The sequence below is a fragment of the Carassius carassius genome, chromosome 24 (assembly GCF_963082965.1).
Source record: "Carassius carassius chromosome 24, fCarCar2.1, whole genome shotgun sequence".
NCBI lineage: Eukaryota > Metazoa > Chordata > Actinopteri > Cypriniformes > Cyprinidae > Carassius > Carassius carassius.
This window is the reverse complement of record NC_081778.1, coordinates 16,519,178-16,536,613: the sequence shown is the minus strand read 5'-3', so window position 1 is coordinate 16,536,613 and position 17,436 is coordinate 16,519,178. Positions and strand designations below refer to the sequence as shown.

The 17,436-nt window shown below is 37.2% G+C and overlaps 2 protein-coding genes across 5 annotated transcripts in view; both read left to right on the top strand.

The window, feature by feature from the left end:
• LOC132102982 (SHC-transforming protein 1-like) overlaps positions 1 to 7,435 on the top strand; it is a 29,507-nt gene extending 22,072 nt beyond the window's left edge. For 3 of the 4 annotated variants that reach the window (XM_059507752.1, XM_059507753.1, XM_059507750.1), the window contains 9 exons: positions 1,031 to 1,150; positions 2,253 to 2,306; positions 3,473 to 3,524; positions 3,755 to 3,881; positions 4,725 to 4,884; positions 5,888 to 5,945; positions 6,279 to 6,392; positions 6,750 to 6,985; positions 7,089 to 7,435. In XM_059507752.1, the coding sequence (XP_059363735.1) occupies positions 1,031 to 1,150; positions 2,253 to 2,306; positions 3,473 to 3,524; positions 3,755 to 3,881; positions 4,725 to 4,884; positions 5,888 to 5,945; positions 6,279 to 6,392; positions 6,750 to 6,985; positions 7,089 to 7,217 (1,050 nt within the window). In that variant the 3' untranslated portion in view covers positions 7,218 to 7,435. The remainder of the gene's footprint in view (positions 1 to 1,030; positions 1,151 to 2,252; positions 2,307 to 3,472; positions 3,525 to 3,754; positions 3,882 to 4,724; positions 4,885 to 5,887; positions 5,946 to 6,278; positions 6,393 to 6,749; positions 6,986 to 7,088) is intronic. The other variant, XM_059507751.1, reaches the window with a different exon arrangement.
• An 8,646-nt stretch (positions 7,436 to 16,081) lies between these two features.
• LOC132103623 (lens epithelial cell protein LEP503-like) lies at positions 16,082 to 17,248 on the top strand. The gene is made up of 2 exons (XM_059508717.1): positions 16,082 to 16,501; positions 17,030 to 17,248. The coding sequence occupies exon 1, from the start codon at positions 16,303 to 16,305 to the stop codon at positions 16,492 to 16,494; it is 192 nt and encodes a 63-aa protein (XP_059364700.1). The 5' UTR covers positions 16,082 to 16,302; the 3' UTR covers positions 16,495 to 16,501; positions 17,030 to 17,248.
• Positions 17,249 to 17,436: the final 188 nt, after the last annotated feature.

Here is a 17,436-nt window from a genome sequence, read left to right as displayed (position 1 = left end):
AATATGTTGACATACTTTAATGTTCAAAAAACACATTATTTTTCAAATACTGTACATTATTGTAGGTCCTCTATGCCCCGCCTCTCTCAAACGTCGTTTTCTACAAAGTCCCTCCTTCTGACAAGCACAGTCTGCTGTGATTGTCCAACTGAACCAGTGCATTGTGATTGGCCGAACACATTAAGCACCCGTCGTAAATGTAATGCCCCTTTCCATAATCGTGAGTTTCATATTTCAAAATGAATGTAAAGTCTGTTAATAATGTCCTTCGTTTTACCATCAGTTCAAGCCCGAAAGAGGAACAGAGTGGTGAGACAAACACAGTGATGAAGCTCCTATGTGTTTTTCGTTACACAAGCCAAAGTCGGTTAAAACCGCAGACTCCCACTGTGTGAACCTGTCGCTCTCTCTCTCTCTCTCTCTCTCTCTCTCTCTCTCTCTCACACACACACACTCTTGCGCACACACACACACACACACACAAACAACATGCAAAACTCTGCATTTGAACAGTCAGTAGCAAATACTCAATTATTAAACTAATAACAAAACATACTTACAGTAGCTGATTCAGAAGCGCCAGATTGTCGTAGCAAAGTCAGAATTACCTCCTCTCCTAGGTTCACGAACCTGTCGTCTATAAAATGCATTGCTGTTCTGTTGTAAGTAATCTTAAAGATTCCTAAATGCATCTACTTTTGGAAGGCCAAATAAAGTGCTTTTGCTTTCACCTAGAAGCACACAACATCTCTCTGACATGACTGCTTCAACACTAACTGTGGTCACTGAAACCAGGCCGCCTTTCTTTGCGTGAACATTTGAGCGGCATTATGCAAATATTTCCACATAGTGACGTAGACATGTGTTGGCGTGTTTAAACAAGCTGTTTTAGGGGGCATGCAGAGTATTGACTTGAATAAGGAATATCTCTTTGGATTTAAGACTTTATTGTTTAGAAAAATTGTAATTGCATCATATGACTCCTTTATGTGTAATTAAATGGAGTCTCTGTGTTTCTGTCTCTTCGCAGCCCTCCTCTCGTGGTCTCTCCTCCATCTTAGGGAAGAGTAATCTCCAGTTTGCAGGGATGACAATCAGCCTCACCGTGTCAACCAGCAGTCTAAACCTACTGGCAATCGACTGCAAACAGGTTAGGCATCTCACATGCACACAAACAAGTATATAGTGCCTCCTTTGCTGTGTGAAATTCACTGTTACGCGCAGCTAATGATGAAAGCACCCTGCGTTATGCAGACACTCTTCACAACAGTACAGGATGGATAAAATACCTCTGAATAAGATACTTCTCAGTATGACTTAAAAGTGAAATTTGCCTTTTCTACAATGTTTAAAATTCTTTCTCATATCCTAGTTGTGCCATGTGTAGAGACAAGCTATTTAAGTAGGTTTATTTCCCTGAAGAGTGTACACTAGTGTAAACACTAGTTTGGCTCTGATCACAAATTGTTAGAGAATAAGCTGAGAAAGCCTCCTCCTCACTTGTCATAAGATCATAAAATTGTGCTAAAATACATGTTTTAAATTTGCTGATTCTATATGGCCAAAATCTTTAGTTTTTTTTTTTTCTTTGTCCTGTCTGACCATCACAGTTGAGCTAATTGATCTAAATTACACTTTAAACTACAAAAAGTGTTAGAGTTAAAAAAAATTACTTGACTAAAACAGAAAGTGGAAAGTGGAAATGAAAGAAAGTGGAAATAGTTTAAAGTAACCTGCATTGGGTATTTCAAAGGGTTAATCTTCAGAAATTTGTTGATGTTTAACTAAGTAAGTGTTACCCAGATGCCCACTAAATTATGTAAAGTTGGTGTAGTCGGCTGGAGCAGATATCCTCTGGCTTGTTTACAGCTGCACCACAGGACTTTTCCCTCGCTAATAATTGTTTAGTTATATGCCAGTGTGTTGGCATTAGTGCAGTGAGGTTTATCAGCGTTCGGGCTGCCCAGCAGGCAGCTGACTGGAGCCCAGACTAGGGCCTGCCCTGGAGTAATTGCCCTGCTGATGTGTGTTTATCTTAATGAATATAAACCATGCAGAATACTGGACACAATAGCTCTGTTCCTTTTTGTTAGACCACAGTCTCACCACATAATTTGTCGCCTTGTCTCCCTCTCTGTCCATCCCTTACTTTACTCATCCTCTGTCGCTTCCATGTTTGATCATTTTCATCTCATGCCCACTGCACTTTTTTTTGTCACATTGTCCTGTTCTCCATCCCTCTCTCCCTACAGATTATTGCCAACCATCACATGCAGTCCATCTCTTTTGCATCAGGAGGAGATCCAGTGAGTCGCACCCTGTCTCTCGATATCTCTTTCTCCTTCTTATTCTGTGTTTACTAGGGATGTTCATCATTTGTTGCCGATCATGGTTGTTAATTGCATCGATTAAGCTTATCAGTAGTTAATTTAATCAGCTGTAGCACAAATCTGTTTCGTAATCAACCGAGTTGATGGCCATGCAAAGCCAGACTCCACAACACATACAAACGTCCTCGGATCATCTGTACAAATGGGCTCAATGTAGTCATTGTTATAGCATTTCTTTTTAAATAATGATTGCATTCACTGCAAAGACCTTGATAGTGTACTAAAGTACAACATGCCAGCAGAAGGAATGTGCAAAACTACATATTTTCAAAATCAGTTAGTTGGTGGGTTGCCTGAGTCTGTCTAAATTCATTCAATTATTTATTATAATAAAATTATAGTTAAATTGTAAGTTAATTCTGATTAATAATGTAATTTAATTATTGATTAATACATATAATATAATATAAAATCTTACATTTTTGTTTTTTAATTATTTATTATTTAAATATTTAATTACAATTATTGCTTAATATAACATTCTAGAATACATTTTTGTGAGTGTGTGTATATATATATATATGTATATGTGTGTGTGTGCAAACATAATGCAAAATTGAAACCAGTAATTGAACAATTAGAAATTTAATTAGAAAATAATAATTTAAATGTGTATATACTAATTATTTATTTAATGATTTTATATATATATATATATATATATTTAATTATTGATTTAAATTATTTTGATTTAATATTAAATATAATAAATATTAATATTAAATATAAAAATAAATATGTACATATCGTTAATCAGTCGGTTGATGGATGAAACCCTACTACATACATTTCTTTTCCTCATATTCGTCTTACTCTTGCTTCTATCAGCTTTACTCTCATTCTGTCATTTCTTTCTCATTTGTCTTCTTCATCTGTCCTGCTGTCAGTAGTCATCTGTTCTTTCCCCCTACTGTTTCCTCTTCTGTTTCCTGCCCTTTAGTGAATAGACACCCTCAGCTAAAAGACTTGCTTTCTTCTGCTTGTCCCTTTGTTCTTTGTGTCTACTCTCTAATTTCTCTTATTGTTCTCCTGTTCATTCTTCCTTTCTTCTTCTCCATCCCTTTCTTTCTGTTTCTCCCCAGGATACAGCAGAGTATGTTGCCTACGTCGCCAAAGACCCCGTCAATCAGAGAGGTAAAGATAGTTTAAGAGTGAAGTGAATTGTAAATTACTGCTTTATTTGATGTTAAATACGAAATTACTTGGTTATATGTAGCATTATTTTTTATGGCTTTAAAGGAATTATTTACCCAAAAGATTTGGAATGACATGATGTTTCATTTTTGAGTGAACTATCACTTTAAGGAAAATCTTATTCTTGGCCATGACTGATGTCTTGATATTCAATATCTGATATTTTGTAGCATGTCATATCCTGGAGTGCTCAGAGGGCTTGGCTCAGGAAGTCATCAGCACCATTGGCCAGGCTTTTGAACTCCGCTTTAAACAGTACCTGAAGAACCCCCCCAAAGTGGTTACCCCTCATGATCGGTATGTGCCTGTTCAAACAAGTGCTGCAAACATTTACATTTATGTCAGTGTGTTTACATGAGTGTTTGTGCATTGTTTAATGATGGCACCTTCCTAGGGTCTTTAGAAACCCCCTTAATATCCTGTATGTCTGTTTACGGCATGCGTTTAAGGTCTGTGCTGAAACACATGACTGGCTATTTGCACTGCGTACCCACAGCGTACACTATAAAACATCTTATTACTAATGAGTACTATTGCCTTATTTCTAATTAAAATATCTAAAAAGATGATTGATAATCCAAATATACTTTATATTCTACATGCATTCTATGAAAAAAAGTATTATTTTATGCATTTTTTTGCTTTTCAGTAACAGTGATGTTCTTAGCTAAAGCTATAAAAAAATATTTTGTTAATTTAATAAAGCTGAAATAGTATATAAATATTAGATGATTAACTGAAATGAAAATGAGAACTGTTGCATTGGCAACTAATAGAAATAAGTTTAAGGGACTAAAATTACCTTTAAAAAACTAAAACTGAAACAAGAATTAAAGCTAAATAGAAGTATAATGCAACTAATAAAAATAACAAAAGCTAAAATGGAAATGTATAAGATATAAATACGATGTAAATAAGGCTAAAACAGCAACAGGAATTTTGACTAGAAAACAAGACCAAAAAGGCTCATTAAAAACGTATATTTTTTGGAGCGTATTTTATTTGTTTATTGTTCCTACTTCCTTTTTATTGAGTGTGTGTCTGTTCCTGCTGGTATCAGAACGAAACGATACATCATGTCATCACTCAAACAGCATCTCTATATAATAATAATATCATAATGTTTATCTTTACCTTTAGGATGGCTCCTTTCGATGGGTTGGCCTGGGAAGAAGAGGAAGAGGACCTGCCTCCACCTCAAGACTTTCCATATTACAATAACTTCCCCGGTAAACAGCCTCCCATTGGAGGCTTGGTTGACATGAGGACCCGTCCTGGACACAGTACAGGAGCCACGCTGGTGAGGCACACGATTGCACAAGCATGTGTTCATTAACATTGTTTGGGGATTTTAAGTCTTTTGAATTCATTCATGACCACAAAGTTTTGTTCAGTGACTCTTTTTGTGTTATTAGTGAATCATTTAGTGGATTTGGTTCATGAAAAAGAACAGATTCATTCAAAGCCAAAAGAAGTCTTGAAAATAAGTCCTTTATAACAATTTGTGTGGATGAAAATTTATAAAGAGAACACAGCAAGGGTTTAAGAATCATAAGCTTTTTTCTTGCGAATGGCAACAAAGCAGATCTTCAATTTTTCCTCCATTGTGTGAACTGCTAAGCATAAGTAAGCATTTTTCAAGCTCTACCATAAAGAACCAGAAAACACTTGGAGTAATATCAAAGTTTGTAATAATTCATTTTTTTCTCTTAAGTACACCAAGTCTGCATCTATATGATAAAAGTAATATAATATTGTGAAATATTATTTCAGTTTAAATTAATCCTTTAATATATTGTAAAGCATGATGAATTTTGCAGAATTTTCAGCAGCCATTATTCCAGTCTAAAGTGTCACATGATCCTTCAGAAGTCTTTCTAAAATGCTGATTTAGTTCTCCCTAAACATCTTTTTATTATTAACAATGGTAGAACATTTTTGCTGCTCAATATTTTTTATGGAAACCATGAGACCCTACCATTCAAAGGTTTCTGTTAAGGACAGTTAAAATATATATATATATATATATATATATATATATAATTTTTGTTGTTGTTGTATTAAACGCTATTGGCTCATGTTATAGTCAGTCTTTACAGGCTGGAAAAGCCACCAGCGCACTAGAGCTCACCGTCTTCAAAAAACAGAGACTTCAGTGCACAAGAAATATGATTCAGTGTATAAAAGTGAATTAGAATGTTTAATTCACTTAAAAGATTAATTTACAAACACTGATTCGTTAAATAACAAAACTCCACTGGTTAATATATGTATCAGCACTCTAATTCACTGTCTCTCCACAGCCCTTTGGACAGCCCAGCCAGAACGATATTCACAAGCAGCCTCTGCCTCCTCTTCCAGGTCAGGTTTGCACAAACACACATGCTTCAAACTAATAATCCCTGCCCTGTTCCTTTCATAGTGCCACATAGTATTTGTCAGTCTTATATTATCGCACTTCCCTTCATTTCATTTTGCTCTCAGCTGAGACTGCCATTCTGCAGAGTGAGTCAGCAGTGTTTCTGTCACTGTTCAATGCTCTCTGTTGGAAGCTGCCCAAACCTATTACACAGTTCCTTTGATAGGTGGCTTCTGGATGGCTGGATCAGAATGTCAAAGCTTAAGCGCACTCACCTGAAGGTTAACTCACTTTAACCTCACAGTCATCCTCTCTTTTCTCTTTCTCCCTTTCAGTGGGTGTTAAGGAGGGAGGCTTGTTTGATGACCCCTCATACGTCAATATTGAAAAATCCGGCCTCCCAGCGCCAGCAGCCAATGGGAATGCTACCAGAGATGCATTTGATATGAGTGAGTAACTTATGCGTGGAAAAATGTATTGATATTCATATGTTTGTTCAAAAATGGCTAAAAATAGTGATTTTACATTTTTCCTTAATCCGTGTGAAAATCAGTAAAATGATTATTAAAGCAATTACTTCTTAAAATGTTTATTCATATTCATTAATATAATAGTATCATACAGTAAAAATCTGTTCAACATGAATAAAAGCATGATTTGCAAAGTTTTTTACTAGTTTTTTATTATTTAAAATTATTATAATTCTTTGATGAAATAAAAAGAAGTTTAGTTAGTATTAGTAAATGTAGAATAACTAAGTGTAAATTCTCCAGAGATACACCAATATCATGCTCTCGGTCTTTCAGAGCCATTTGATGCTGCTTTAGGCATGTCGGGAACAGTGGTGACCCCACTGGCTGAGCAGCTACAAAACGAGCCCTGGTTCCACGGACCTATAAGCCGCAGGCAGGCCGAAAGACTCCTGACCAAGGATGGAGACTTCCTGGTGCGGGAGTCAAACACCACACCAGGCCAGTACGTCCTCACTGGACAGCAGGGCGGTCAATCTAAACACCTGCTTCTAGTGGATCCAGAGGGAGTGGTATGTAATGTGATGAAATATACCTTTTGTCCTTATTAAAACATTATAGAATTATATAGCATGTTAATACAATTCTTTAACGTCTGTTCTCTTCCTTTCAAAGGTGCGCACCAAAGACCACCGCTTCGAGAGCGTCAGTCACTTGATTAGCTATCACAAGGACAACCGGCTGCCAATCATCTCGGCAGGAAGTGAGGTGTGTCTGCAGCAGCCAGTCGATCGCCGTGCTTAAAAAAAAAAAAAAAAAAAAAAACACACATTTAAGAGAAACAAACTCCTCTATTTCCTGCTTTTTTGCCAGACTCTATTAGAGAATTTTTATTTTTTATTTTTATCAGTTGGGAGTGTAAGTTAATCATATCTTCACAGAAACAAAGAATTTTGTACCGCATCAACCACCGGCCATGAAATTACCAAACGATGCAATCATTCTACTCCAGGACAAACGGACACGTTGCTTGAAATAAGTGATTATAAAAAGCCAAACTATGAGGTGTTTGAAAGAGAAGCAGATGTGTAATGGATCATGTCCCAAACACGGCTTCATGTCTCAAATTATTCTTAGAGTCGAGAGTTGATGTGAATGCACTAAAATTGCAGAACCTTTGTAGCACTCTAAAGATTCACATCTCATGGAATGGGCGAAATCCAAAGAGTTTGTTTTCAGAGAGCATTTTGTTGCGGTCGTTTGGAAATCTTGCACTGCCGTGGTGTCCAGACTGCCTGATGAATATGCAAAACTTTAAAGAGAATCCAGAGCTCATCCTCGCGATCGCCTTCTGCATCTAATGAATCACATCCGGAATTCCCACCGGAATATCTCTTTTCCCAGTGTTCCAGCCAGGGGATAACACACAGAAATGCCTCTTCATCTCAACCTCTCAATACCCTTTATAAAATTCCGAACGTGAGGAATTTTGGTTATTTGGGAAGACCCCTGGACATATGTGAAAGCTTGTGTGGATTTTTCCTTATGCAAATAAGCAGATGCTGTGAGGGACTTAACGCGGCCTGTTATGAGATACAACAAACTAGACTGTGGAAAAAGGGAACATTCCCTTTCCACATAACATCATCAGCTTGGGACAAAAGGGACAAGAGAAAAAAAATGAAGTGCAATGAGTGGACATGGGTGCGTAAGCCTGAATAGGACTGAAGGATCATAGTTTGAGATCAGATTAAAGCCTTCTTATGATGTCATTTTAACTAACTTTTTATATATTTGTTGCAATGATGTCATCTCAATCAGCTGACGTCATCATTGGGATGGTTTTATTCTGGAAAATAGAGGTTCTATTTATCTTGTGGATGTCACTTCTGTTCGCATTGACAATCGATCTACAAATATATCGAGTTGTCAGCTGCTTCTGTTTGTCCCGGAGACTTGAGTTACTAGAGAAAGCGTAAGGAGGCTATGGTGTGTGTTATAAAACATGCGTCCTTTTCAAAGATTCACTATAATCACTTTGCATTTGAACAACATATATCACAAGGGGACACACCAACCAAGAAGAAGAAAAGCACTCCAAATGAATTGTGAACGTGTCTTTGCAGCCGCAAGTGCAGTTTCTGTTGAAGCCACAAACAGGAAACCACTTTTATCATCTTTGTTTGCTCTGATATTGATCGTGCCTTTTTACCAAACACAGACACACACCGATAAAACACAGTCGCCTTTTTGTGATTCTATGGGTAATCATGACACTTTCTTTTCTGGGGAAAAAACAACAACTGAAAAGATAATCAACTGCAAAAACGACACCAGTTTAGTGAGGCTCAGAACAGGTTTTGGGAAAGCAGTCTTCTGCACATTAATTCTGCTACGCTGTTTTTACTGTGCTTAGTTTAGTGCTGGTCTGTGGGTTAAATAAAACTGCTTAGTATCATGTTATGTTGCTTCAACTTCAGTATGTGAATAAACACCTTTTATCTGTCATTTAGTAACCAACATTAGCTGCCCTGCAAGAGAACATGTAAATAAGCTTTGCCTATGCTAATAGCTGTCTAAAACCAGTCATTCACTGTGTGGATCTGTGTCAAATGTATCTGTTGGGAATTTGTAAACTCACAGGATTGGACTGGGTGAAAAAAACATGAAGGTGTAAGATTTGACAGGCTCTCCTGAAGACAACGCAGTAGCATTGTTTTTAATCACACAAATCTATGTAAATTGAGGATTCACTTAGTCAGATGTACAAAGACCCTTATCTGGATACTTTATCAATTTGAGATGGGCAACTTTTTTATTTTTTATCTTTTTAATAGATGTCACTTTTGGACTTTGAGTCAATGGTCAACATTCATTCCACATTATGAATCCAGATGGATCCCAGCCGCAAATGTAGAGATGGTCCTCACTGCAGAACGCAAAATCCAGATCCTCCCACCTTACATATCCCTTAACCCACCCGTCTCCACCCCCTAGATGTGGATCCAACCACACCCCCTGGATCTTGTGTTCTGCAGTGTGGGGCTACTGCATCTGTATGTGACCAGCCTTCACGCTTATGTGAATTTTATTCAAATTAATGCATTGAATGGTTTTTTTTTAATCATTTGCCATTAGACTTTTTATGTGCTGATAGCACCACGGATCTGGTCACTAACTGACAAATGGAGATTAAAGAAAGTGTGTTTATGAGTCTATGTGCGTGGATGCAAACATACACAGGGCTGGAATTATGGGGTTAGAATTGTTGCATTATTCCAAATAAATAGATTATGATCCACAAATAAATGTAACGAGATTCACAAAAATATATCAAATTCACAAATGAATATAAAGAGTTTCACAAAAAAAATTAAAACTCACAAATAAATAAAATGAGATTTGCAAATAAAAAAAAATATATTTACAAATGTGTTTAATGTCACAAACACAACTCTACCTGGTATTTATTTGTGAACCGCTGTCTGTGCATTTGTAAATCACTGCACGCATTTGTGGATCGGTTCCTGTGCATTTGTGGATTTGAAACACTTCTAGCGTCGACGTGCAGATAAATCCACAAATAAGTGGACTCCACCCACCGTTTACTCAAGCCAATCAAATAACGGCCACATTGAGCTGACCAATCGTAGCACGTTATCGCTTCAACCAATCACGTTTTGGCTTACAGCCAGGGGAACTGCGGGAATAGACACCGAACTTGAGACCAACTACAGACAGTCAGGGCATTTCTCAATACCAAGTTCGCAGAGTCTGGACTTCCGTCCTTCCGAGTTTGGACATGCCAAGTTGGACTCAGAAGAACGAACTCTCGAGGACGGGAGGACGCGAGTCCAGTCATTCTACAAATGGAACGGCAGCGTACTTGATAGCTTCACTCAGCATGCATGTTTTACTTGAATTAACTTCTTTTTTATTTTCAATATATTAAATATATTAGTATTAAAAAACTAATATTTACCTACTCTGATTATTTTCACTTTATATTTATAATGAAATTGAATATAATATTAAACGACTGTCTCTTTTTTATTTTAAAAACTATTAAACATTAATATGTGGTTCAGGTAACATTAATACTGTGATTATATTTACGTCGTTCAAAATAAATAAAATATATGGAAACAACTGCCTCTTTTCATTAAGAACAATCTAGCAATAAACCCACTCAGCTACAATTTAAATAATACGGTTGAAAAGTGTAAATCAATTGTAAATAAGTGTAAATCAAAATGGAACAGCTTAGGATTGCCATTGCAATTGCTATTTATCAAGATGCTGAAGAGGAGGCTGCCGAACGGAGGAGACGAATCCTTCAAAGAAAAGCCAGGATGCAGCGGAGGATGGCGAAGAGACGTGCCATATTAGCATGTCTCTCTAGCATTGTACGTTTTTCTAATGATTCTTTCTTCATAAACTGCCCATATACTTATGTGGACTTAGTTAGGTATATCCAAATGAAAAGTCATAATAAAAATTTATTATAATGTATCATATAGGCACCCTATCAACAGACTACAAAGTACTATCTCACAAAAAGTTATGTAAACTATTGCAGGGATGTAATGAGACAACATTAGATTTTTCAGTATACCAAATAAACTGACAAGAACAATAGGTTTGACAGTTGATAACATTTAAATTAACTAGCTTACACTTCACACACCTTTTATTTGTCTTTGTGGTGCTCAAATAAGTTTATAGTTTATCATCTTTATATAGCTAGGTGCACATCATATTACTGCATTAACACAAACAGGACAATTTAATATCTATAATAATCATATAGGCTACAACTTTTAGACTCTGGGATGAATGTTGTGCTAGAGCTTATCAATAAATGAATGAAACCGAAATAGAGTATAAAGAAATACTTCACGAAAAGAGCAAATGTTAGAGGGAGATTTAATTATGGCAGATTTTAGTAAATTTTAGACAAAATCCTTAAAACAACTGAGTATATAGCTTATATTAAATCCAAAAATATAATAAATACAATGCAACGACAGTACATATAGTAACAACTTTTTAAAAGCAATACATATAACAAATACATAATACAACAAAAGTAAAAACATTCTTAATATATTATCTATATATTTTAACAGGAACAAAGTCCCACTCGCAGGTATTCACAGATCAATGACCAGGTACCAATCCTGGTCAAGTTTTTTTCTGGAGAGGATTTAAAGCCAGCTTTCAGGCTCTCCAGGAACAGCATCAACATGCTGGTACAGATGCTGCCCCGTCAAAAAGCCCATGGATGGAGCCGTGAAATTGAAGTACTTGTTACGGTTTATTGGCTTGCCTGTTGAGCATCCTACAGGGTCACATCAGATGACTTCAGCATGCCACTTTCAACAGTTTGTAGGACTGTTCACAATGTTGTGGAGATGATGACCATCCTCCACAAAATTATTCATTTTCCAAAAGCAGAGGAAATGGATGAGGTGGGGGGCCTTGCTGGCCATGAGGCATTCCGCTGTGCTGCTGGTGCCACATCAGGATTGTTCCTCCTGCAATGCCACAAAAAAGATGCTACATAAATAGAAAGATCTTCCCTTCCATCATTCTACAGGGCACCTGTGATGCTAAAGGCATATTTATAGATGTGTATATTGGCAATCCAGGCTCTGTACAGGATGCCCTTGTGCTGCACAGATCACCAATGTACCAGCAGGCTTTGTATTCACCAGCTGGATACTATCTTTTGGGAGATGGGGGATACCCTTGCTTGCAGCATCCTATTGCAATCATGACCCCATACCGCCAGCCTGTCGCAAGTAAGAACACTTTTTTATGTCAGACAGACAGACACACACACACGATAAACCAAATTTTTACTGTTATGAATTTGCAATACACTACACATTTTCTACACGATTTTTGATTAACAGGCCAAGTTGAAGCCCGATACAACAGGCATTATGCACAAGCACGGAACATCATCGAGCGCACTTTTGGGATGTTAAAAACTCACTGGCGTGCAATTTTCTTGCGGGCCCTAGAGATCAGGCCACTGTTCGCCCCAAAGGTGATTGGTGCCTGTTGTATCCTCCACAACATCTGTGTGATGGGAGGTGATCTCTTGGAGGAGGAGGAGGAAAGCCAAGGACAAGAAGACAGCGAGGATGGTGAGAATGCAGCAGTGGGTGAGAGGGACCTATCAGGGAACCATCTCCGAGGACGTCTGGCTGCTCAGCTTTCTTCTCCCGTGGAACTGCCTGGGTGTCTAACTGAACAGTACTACATCTAGACAGTAAACCTTTCCAGATGTTGTCATGTTCATTAAAAGAGCAACATAAACAGTTGAAATAGCTATGACATTAATTAGAAAGATAGGTATGAATAAATGTGCAAGTAGATGGGTATAGATACATTTATACGTTTTCTTAATGTTGGTATGTTCTTCTTGAGATTTAACTGCATGATTGTAAATAATTGTATACCACTATAGACATTGGATATTACATTATTTTATATTATTTGTGTTTTTGTTGTAAATATAAAGAATACACTGTTGCTATAACAATGATTTGCCAGGGTTGAAATTGAAACATTCATTTTTATTTTTTTTTATTCAAATAATCTATATAAAATCATTTATCATTAAATACAACATTAATTTAGAATTTATTAAGTTTTTCTAAAAGAGAAATATGTCTCTGCTCTGGCTGTTGCTGCCCTCTCTCTCTCCTCTTCTCTCGCCAATGCTTCTCTCTCCCTCTCCTCTTCCCTCTCTGCCTGTTCTTTTAGAAACTAAAGAAGAGCCTGGCTGTCCCGTCGCCTCTTTCTTGACTGCTGGCTACTCCTGGCTTCCACAGAAGGGGCTGAACCTGGTGTGCTGACTGAGCCACCTGTAGTGGCAGTGGGTTTGATGCAACAACTCGAGTGCTGCCCCTGGAGTGCAGCATCCATTGCAGTGTACCACTGCCAGGTGGCAGCAGTCACACTACCGGCCTCTACCCCTTTTCCTGTGGGTGGGTCCCTAAGCTCCTGAAATAAAGCAAAATGCTGTCATGTTCTCACCTCACGTTGTTCCACACTTTTAGACATTTTTTATTTTTGCTCTACACAGAGGAAGATATTCTTAAGAATTTTTGTAACCTAACAGTTTGAGGCACCAAAAAATTACACATGTCAGTGGTGCCCCAGAACTCTTAGGTTACAAATATTCTTCCTTTGTGTAAAGCAAAAAAAAAAAAAAAAAGAATAAATAAATAGTGTATACAGGTGTGAAACAACTTAAAATTGTAGGTGAATGGCAGAATGTTCATTTTGGGGTGAACTATTCTTTTTACAGTCTCAGAGTAAACAATGTAAACGGAGTAAACTACATTTTACAAAATAAAATGTAAGGGCCAATGCATCTATGTTAGGTTTCAAATATGACCGGAAAGTCTTTACACACATCTTGGTAAGCCTCTTTCAGTAACAGAAAGTAGAGAAACAGGCAGATTACCTTGTATTTATCTTTTAGGTTATTCAATTTTTTCTTTGCCTGTTTGGCAGTTATGGCCAAACCAGAAGTGGAACAAAATGCCTATAGGCAAAACAAACCCATAAAGATTTACATGATTCCACTTCAATAACGTATTCATTCTTATGGATGAAGACTGTACAAATCTAGCTCCAAACCTTCAGACATGCAGGGAATTATACAAGCACTCAAAATGAATACTCACTCCCATCAACTTTTGGAGGAATTGCGCCTCCCGGTGAAAAGCCTTTCGTTGGCCGCCCGCCACTCTATCAAGGCCCGAGTTTCCTCAGCAGTCCCTTGATAAAAAATAATGCTTAATTTAAGTTGATGAAAAATAATACAATTATAAAAGAATTTGTAAAAAAAATGTAAATAAAGACAAGCAAACTATTTGGTTAAAATGACAAGAGCACTCTAAAATAAGGTTTGCATTTGATATAAGTATCGTTAGGCAAACGTTAGTTAGGAAACTTTTCCCTCAGGCAAAACAATTGCCCATTAGATATACCCAAAGCAAAATATATCAAATGTTTATCCACTACAGAATCAACACAGGCAGCCCCATATTTTACAAAATGTTACAGGGCCTAGCTACTTTTTAGGAGGACTTGCCGAGGGTTAGGCTACTTTTCAACTCGTAAAGAAATCGTCTGAGCAAATTTTCAAATAGTTCCTTAAAATTCGACGGTAGCTTTGAAGTTTAAACAACATTCTGGCATCAAAGCTCTTAGAACTACGTTACATTTTGTGATAAAACAACAATAGTATTTCGAAATGTATAACTTACAGTTGTGAGTTTTCTCCTCCGCCATTGATGCTAACCTGGTTCGAGCTGAATTCTGGGTTATGGCCCGTATCAAGTCCGCACAAGTCACCTCTCCATGCATCCTCGGTAAAAGGAGCGGAGCAAGAACACATCCGGGGATTTGAACTGGACTTGGCTAGATGTGAACTTTGAAAAGGGAAACAGTACTTGGGCAGAGACTGATGACATTTCACAAGTCCACAAGTAACGTTACAGACAAGTACGCACAACATGGCCGATCAGGCAAGACGCCCCCCCGGATTTAAGCCAAAACGTGATTGGTTGAAGCGATAACGTGCTACGATTGGTCAGCTCAATGTGGCCGTTATTTGATTGGCTTGAGTAAACGGTGGGTGGAGTCCACTTATTTGTGGATTTATCTGCACGTCGACGCTAGAAGTGTTTCAAATCCACAAATGCACAGGAACCGATCCACAAATGCGTGCAGTGATTTACAAATGCACAGACAGCGGTTCACAAATAAATACCAGGTAGAGTTGTGTTTGTGACATTAAACACATTTGTAAATATATTTTTTTTTTATTTGCAAATCTCATTTTATTTATTTGTGAGTTTTATATTTTTTTGTGAAACTCTGTACATTTATTTGTGAATTTGATATATTTTTGTGAATCTTGTTACATTTATTTGTGGATCATAATCTATTTATTTGGAATAAAGCAACAATTCTAACCCCATATGGAATAATCTGGCTTTTACAACTTTGACTCGCCACTGTTTGCTCATTTTCATATTTCACAGCGGCCTTTTGTTGCATGGAAACACTTCCTGTTATTGTGGTAACCGTGTCTATTTTTTGTTGTGGTTGGTTGTTTGCTATTTTCTAAGCCAAAGGCATTTTATTCTTCTTTGCCTATATAAATGTTACTTCCTTCTTTTTTTTCTTTTTTTTTTTTTTAAATACATGTTTTTGATTATTTTAATAATTATTATCATGTTGTTGTTCTTTGGGGAAAACATAAATGTTTACACCTGTATCAACTGATCGATTACATATATAAATACATATATCATTCACCTTTCTTGGTGCGTTTCATTTCACCTATTACCTTTTTTTTTTTTTGCAGTTCTCTAGATCAAGATCAAATGTCACATTTCAGAATCTTACTACTGTCATTTGTTCTTCTTTAAGATTAATCGCATAAATCGTTCTTTGTGACACTCGTCACATTATTACAAAGTCTGTATTTATTTGCACACTTTTTGTGAATATTTTGACAGTCATTCAGGACCTTTCACTGCACAGTAGTGGAATTAGAGATGAACAATAGGTAGATGAGAGATGTTGTGAGGCCATTGTGTAATAGGAGGTGAACAGTTTGCTGGCATTTTCCAGAGCTGAATGAAACCCATTTTATTGGGGGCACTGGGTCTGTGTATCCCACAACACACAGCAGTCTGTTTGCTCCAGTGTTAAATCTGAAGAGACGTTACGGTTGAAGGAAAAAGTGGAGACCCACAACGCGCAGCGGCAAACAAGGACCTGGTCCGCTCTCCTTCAGTTCCTCCCTTCAAGTATCGCTCGCTCTCTCCAGTCGACCGTGGAGAGGTGGAGTGAGATGCACCCACAGCGCCCGCTGCCCCAGGCCATGCCCTCCTCAATGGGCCAAAACCTGAGCGATGCAGCTCTGAGGATGGGCCATGGCAGGAAATTGCTGGGAGGGAATGTGGCTTATGGAGTTATCCAGTCTCTTAAAGAGTGCCTCTACTTCCTGCTCTGCTGCTGGTGCATCAAAGAGATGCTGGACTAAGAGAAAGGTAAATAATTGCACACACACATAGTAAAAAACATTCTTTCAAAATATCTCCTCTTATGCTCAACAGAAGAAAAAAAAACTCACAACTTTGGAATGAATTATCTCTTCATGTGCCAAAGTGACGTGTCAAAATCTTTGTTTGAGGGTTTTAAGTTTTTCATCTTATATTTAGGTTTTAAAATTTTAGTCATTTTAATTTTGATTTTAGTTATCAATAGCAAACTAATAAAAAAAGTGTTTTTCTACGCTGTTTGAGGATTCAATAAGATATTAAAGTTGAGCAATACTTAAATGTTAATTGGAATTGATTATATAAACTATTGAAACAAAACAAGGGATCAAAAACATTTAGCCTTGACCTTGTATAAGTGTGCAATGTATTGATGTTACCATTAGAGGGCGCCCTAGGAAACCGCAAAATAAATATTTTGAAGCATGAATAATTCTCATAATACTAAATTAGTAGGTTTATCGTCAGATGATATTTAAAACCGCTCGACAGTGATATTCATGATGTTTCCTTTTTCAGAGCGTTTGAGCAAGTGGATGATTGATCACGGATGTGTTGATGCTTTGGCCTGAATCCAGATTTCTTCACACACAGGCAGAAACTCATGCCTCACAAGTCTCTGGCACTCTAGAGCAGGCAGGCGATCACATCCCTGTCGACATGCTGGTGGCATTCAAACATGTTTTAACTGACACCGTTTGAGAAACTTGTGCAATAAATGAAAAAGAAAAAACATTGTGTAATTCTTTTTAAATAACTAAAAGTTCCCGAGAGTTTTTAAATGGCTTAAATTTAGAGTATGGCTACAAACTGTGACTGTAAAATGTAGGGCTAATAGTTTATATGTAAAGACACTATTAATAATAATACCTGAAAGTACGCCCACTTATGTGAATACAGATACAATATGCCACATGCTTATTTGA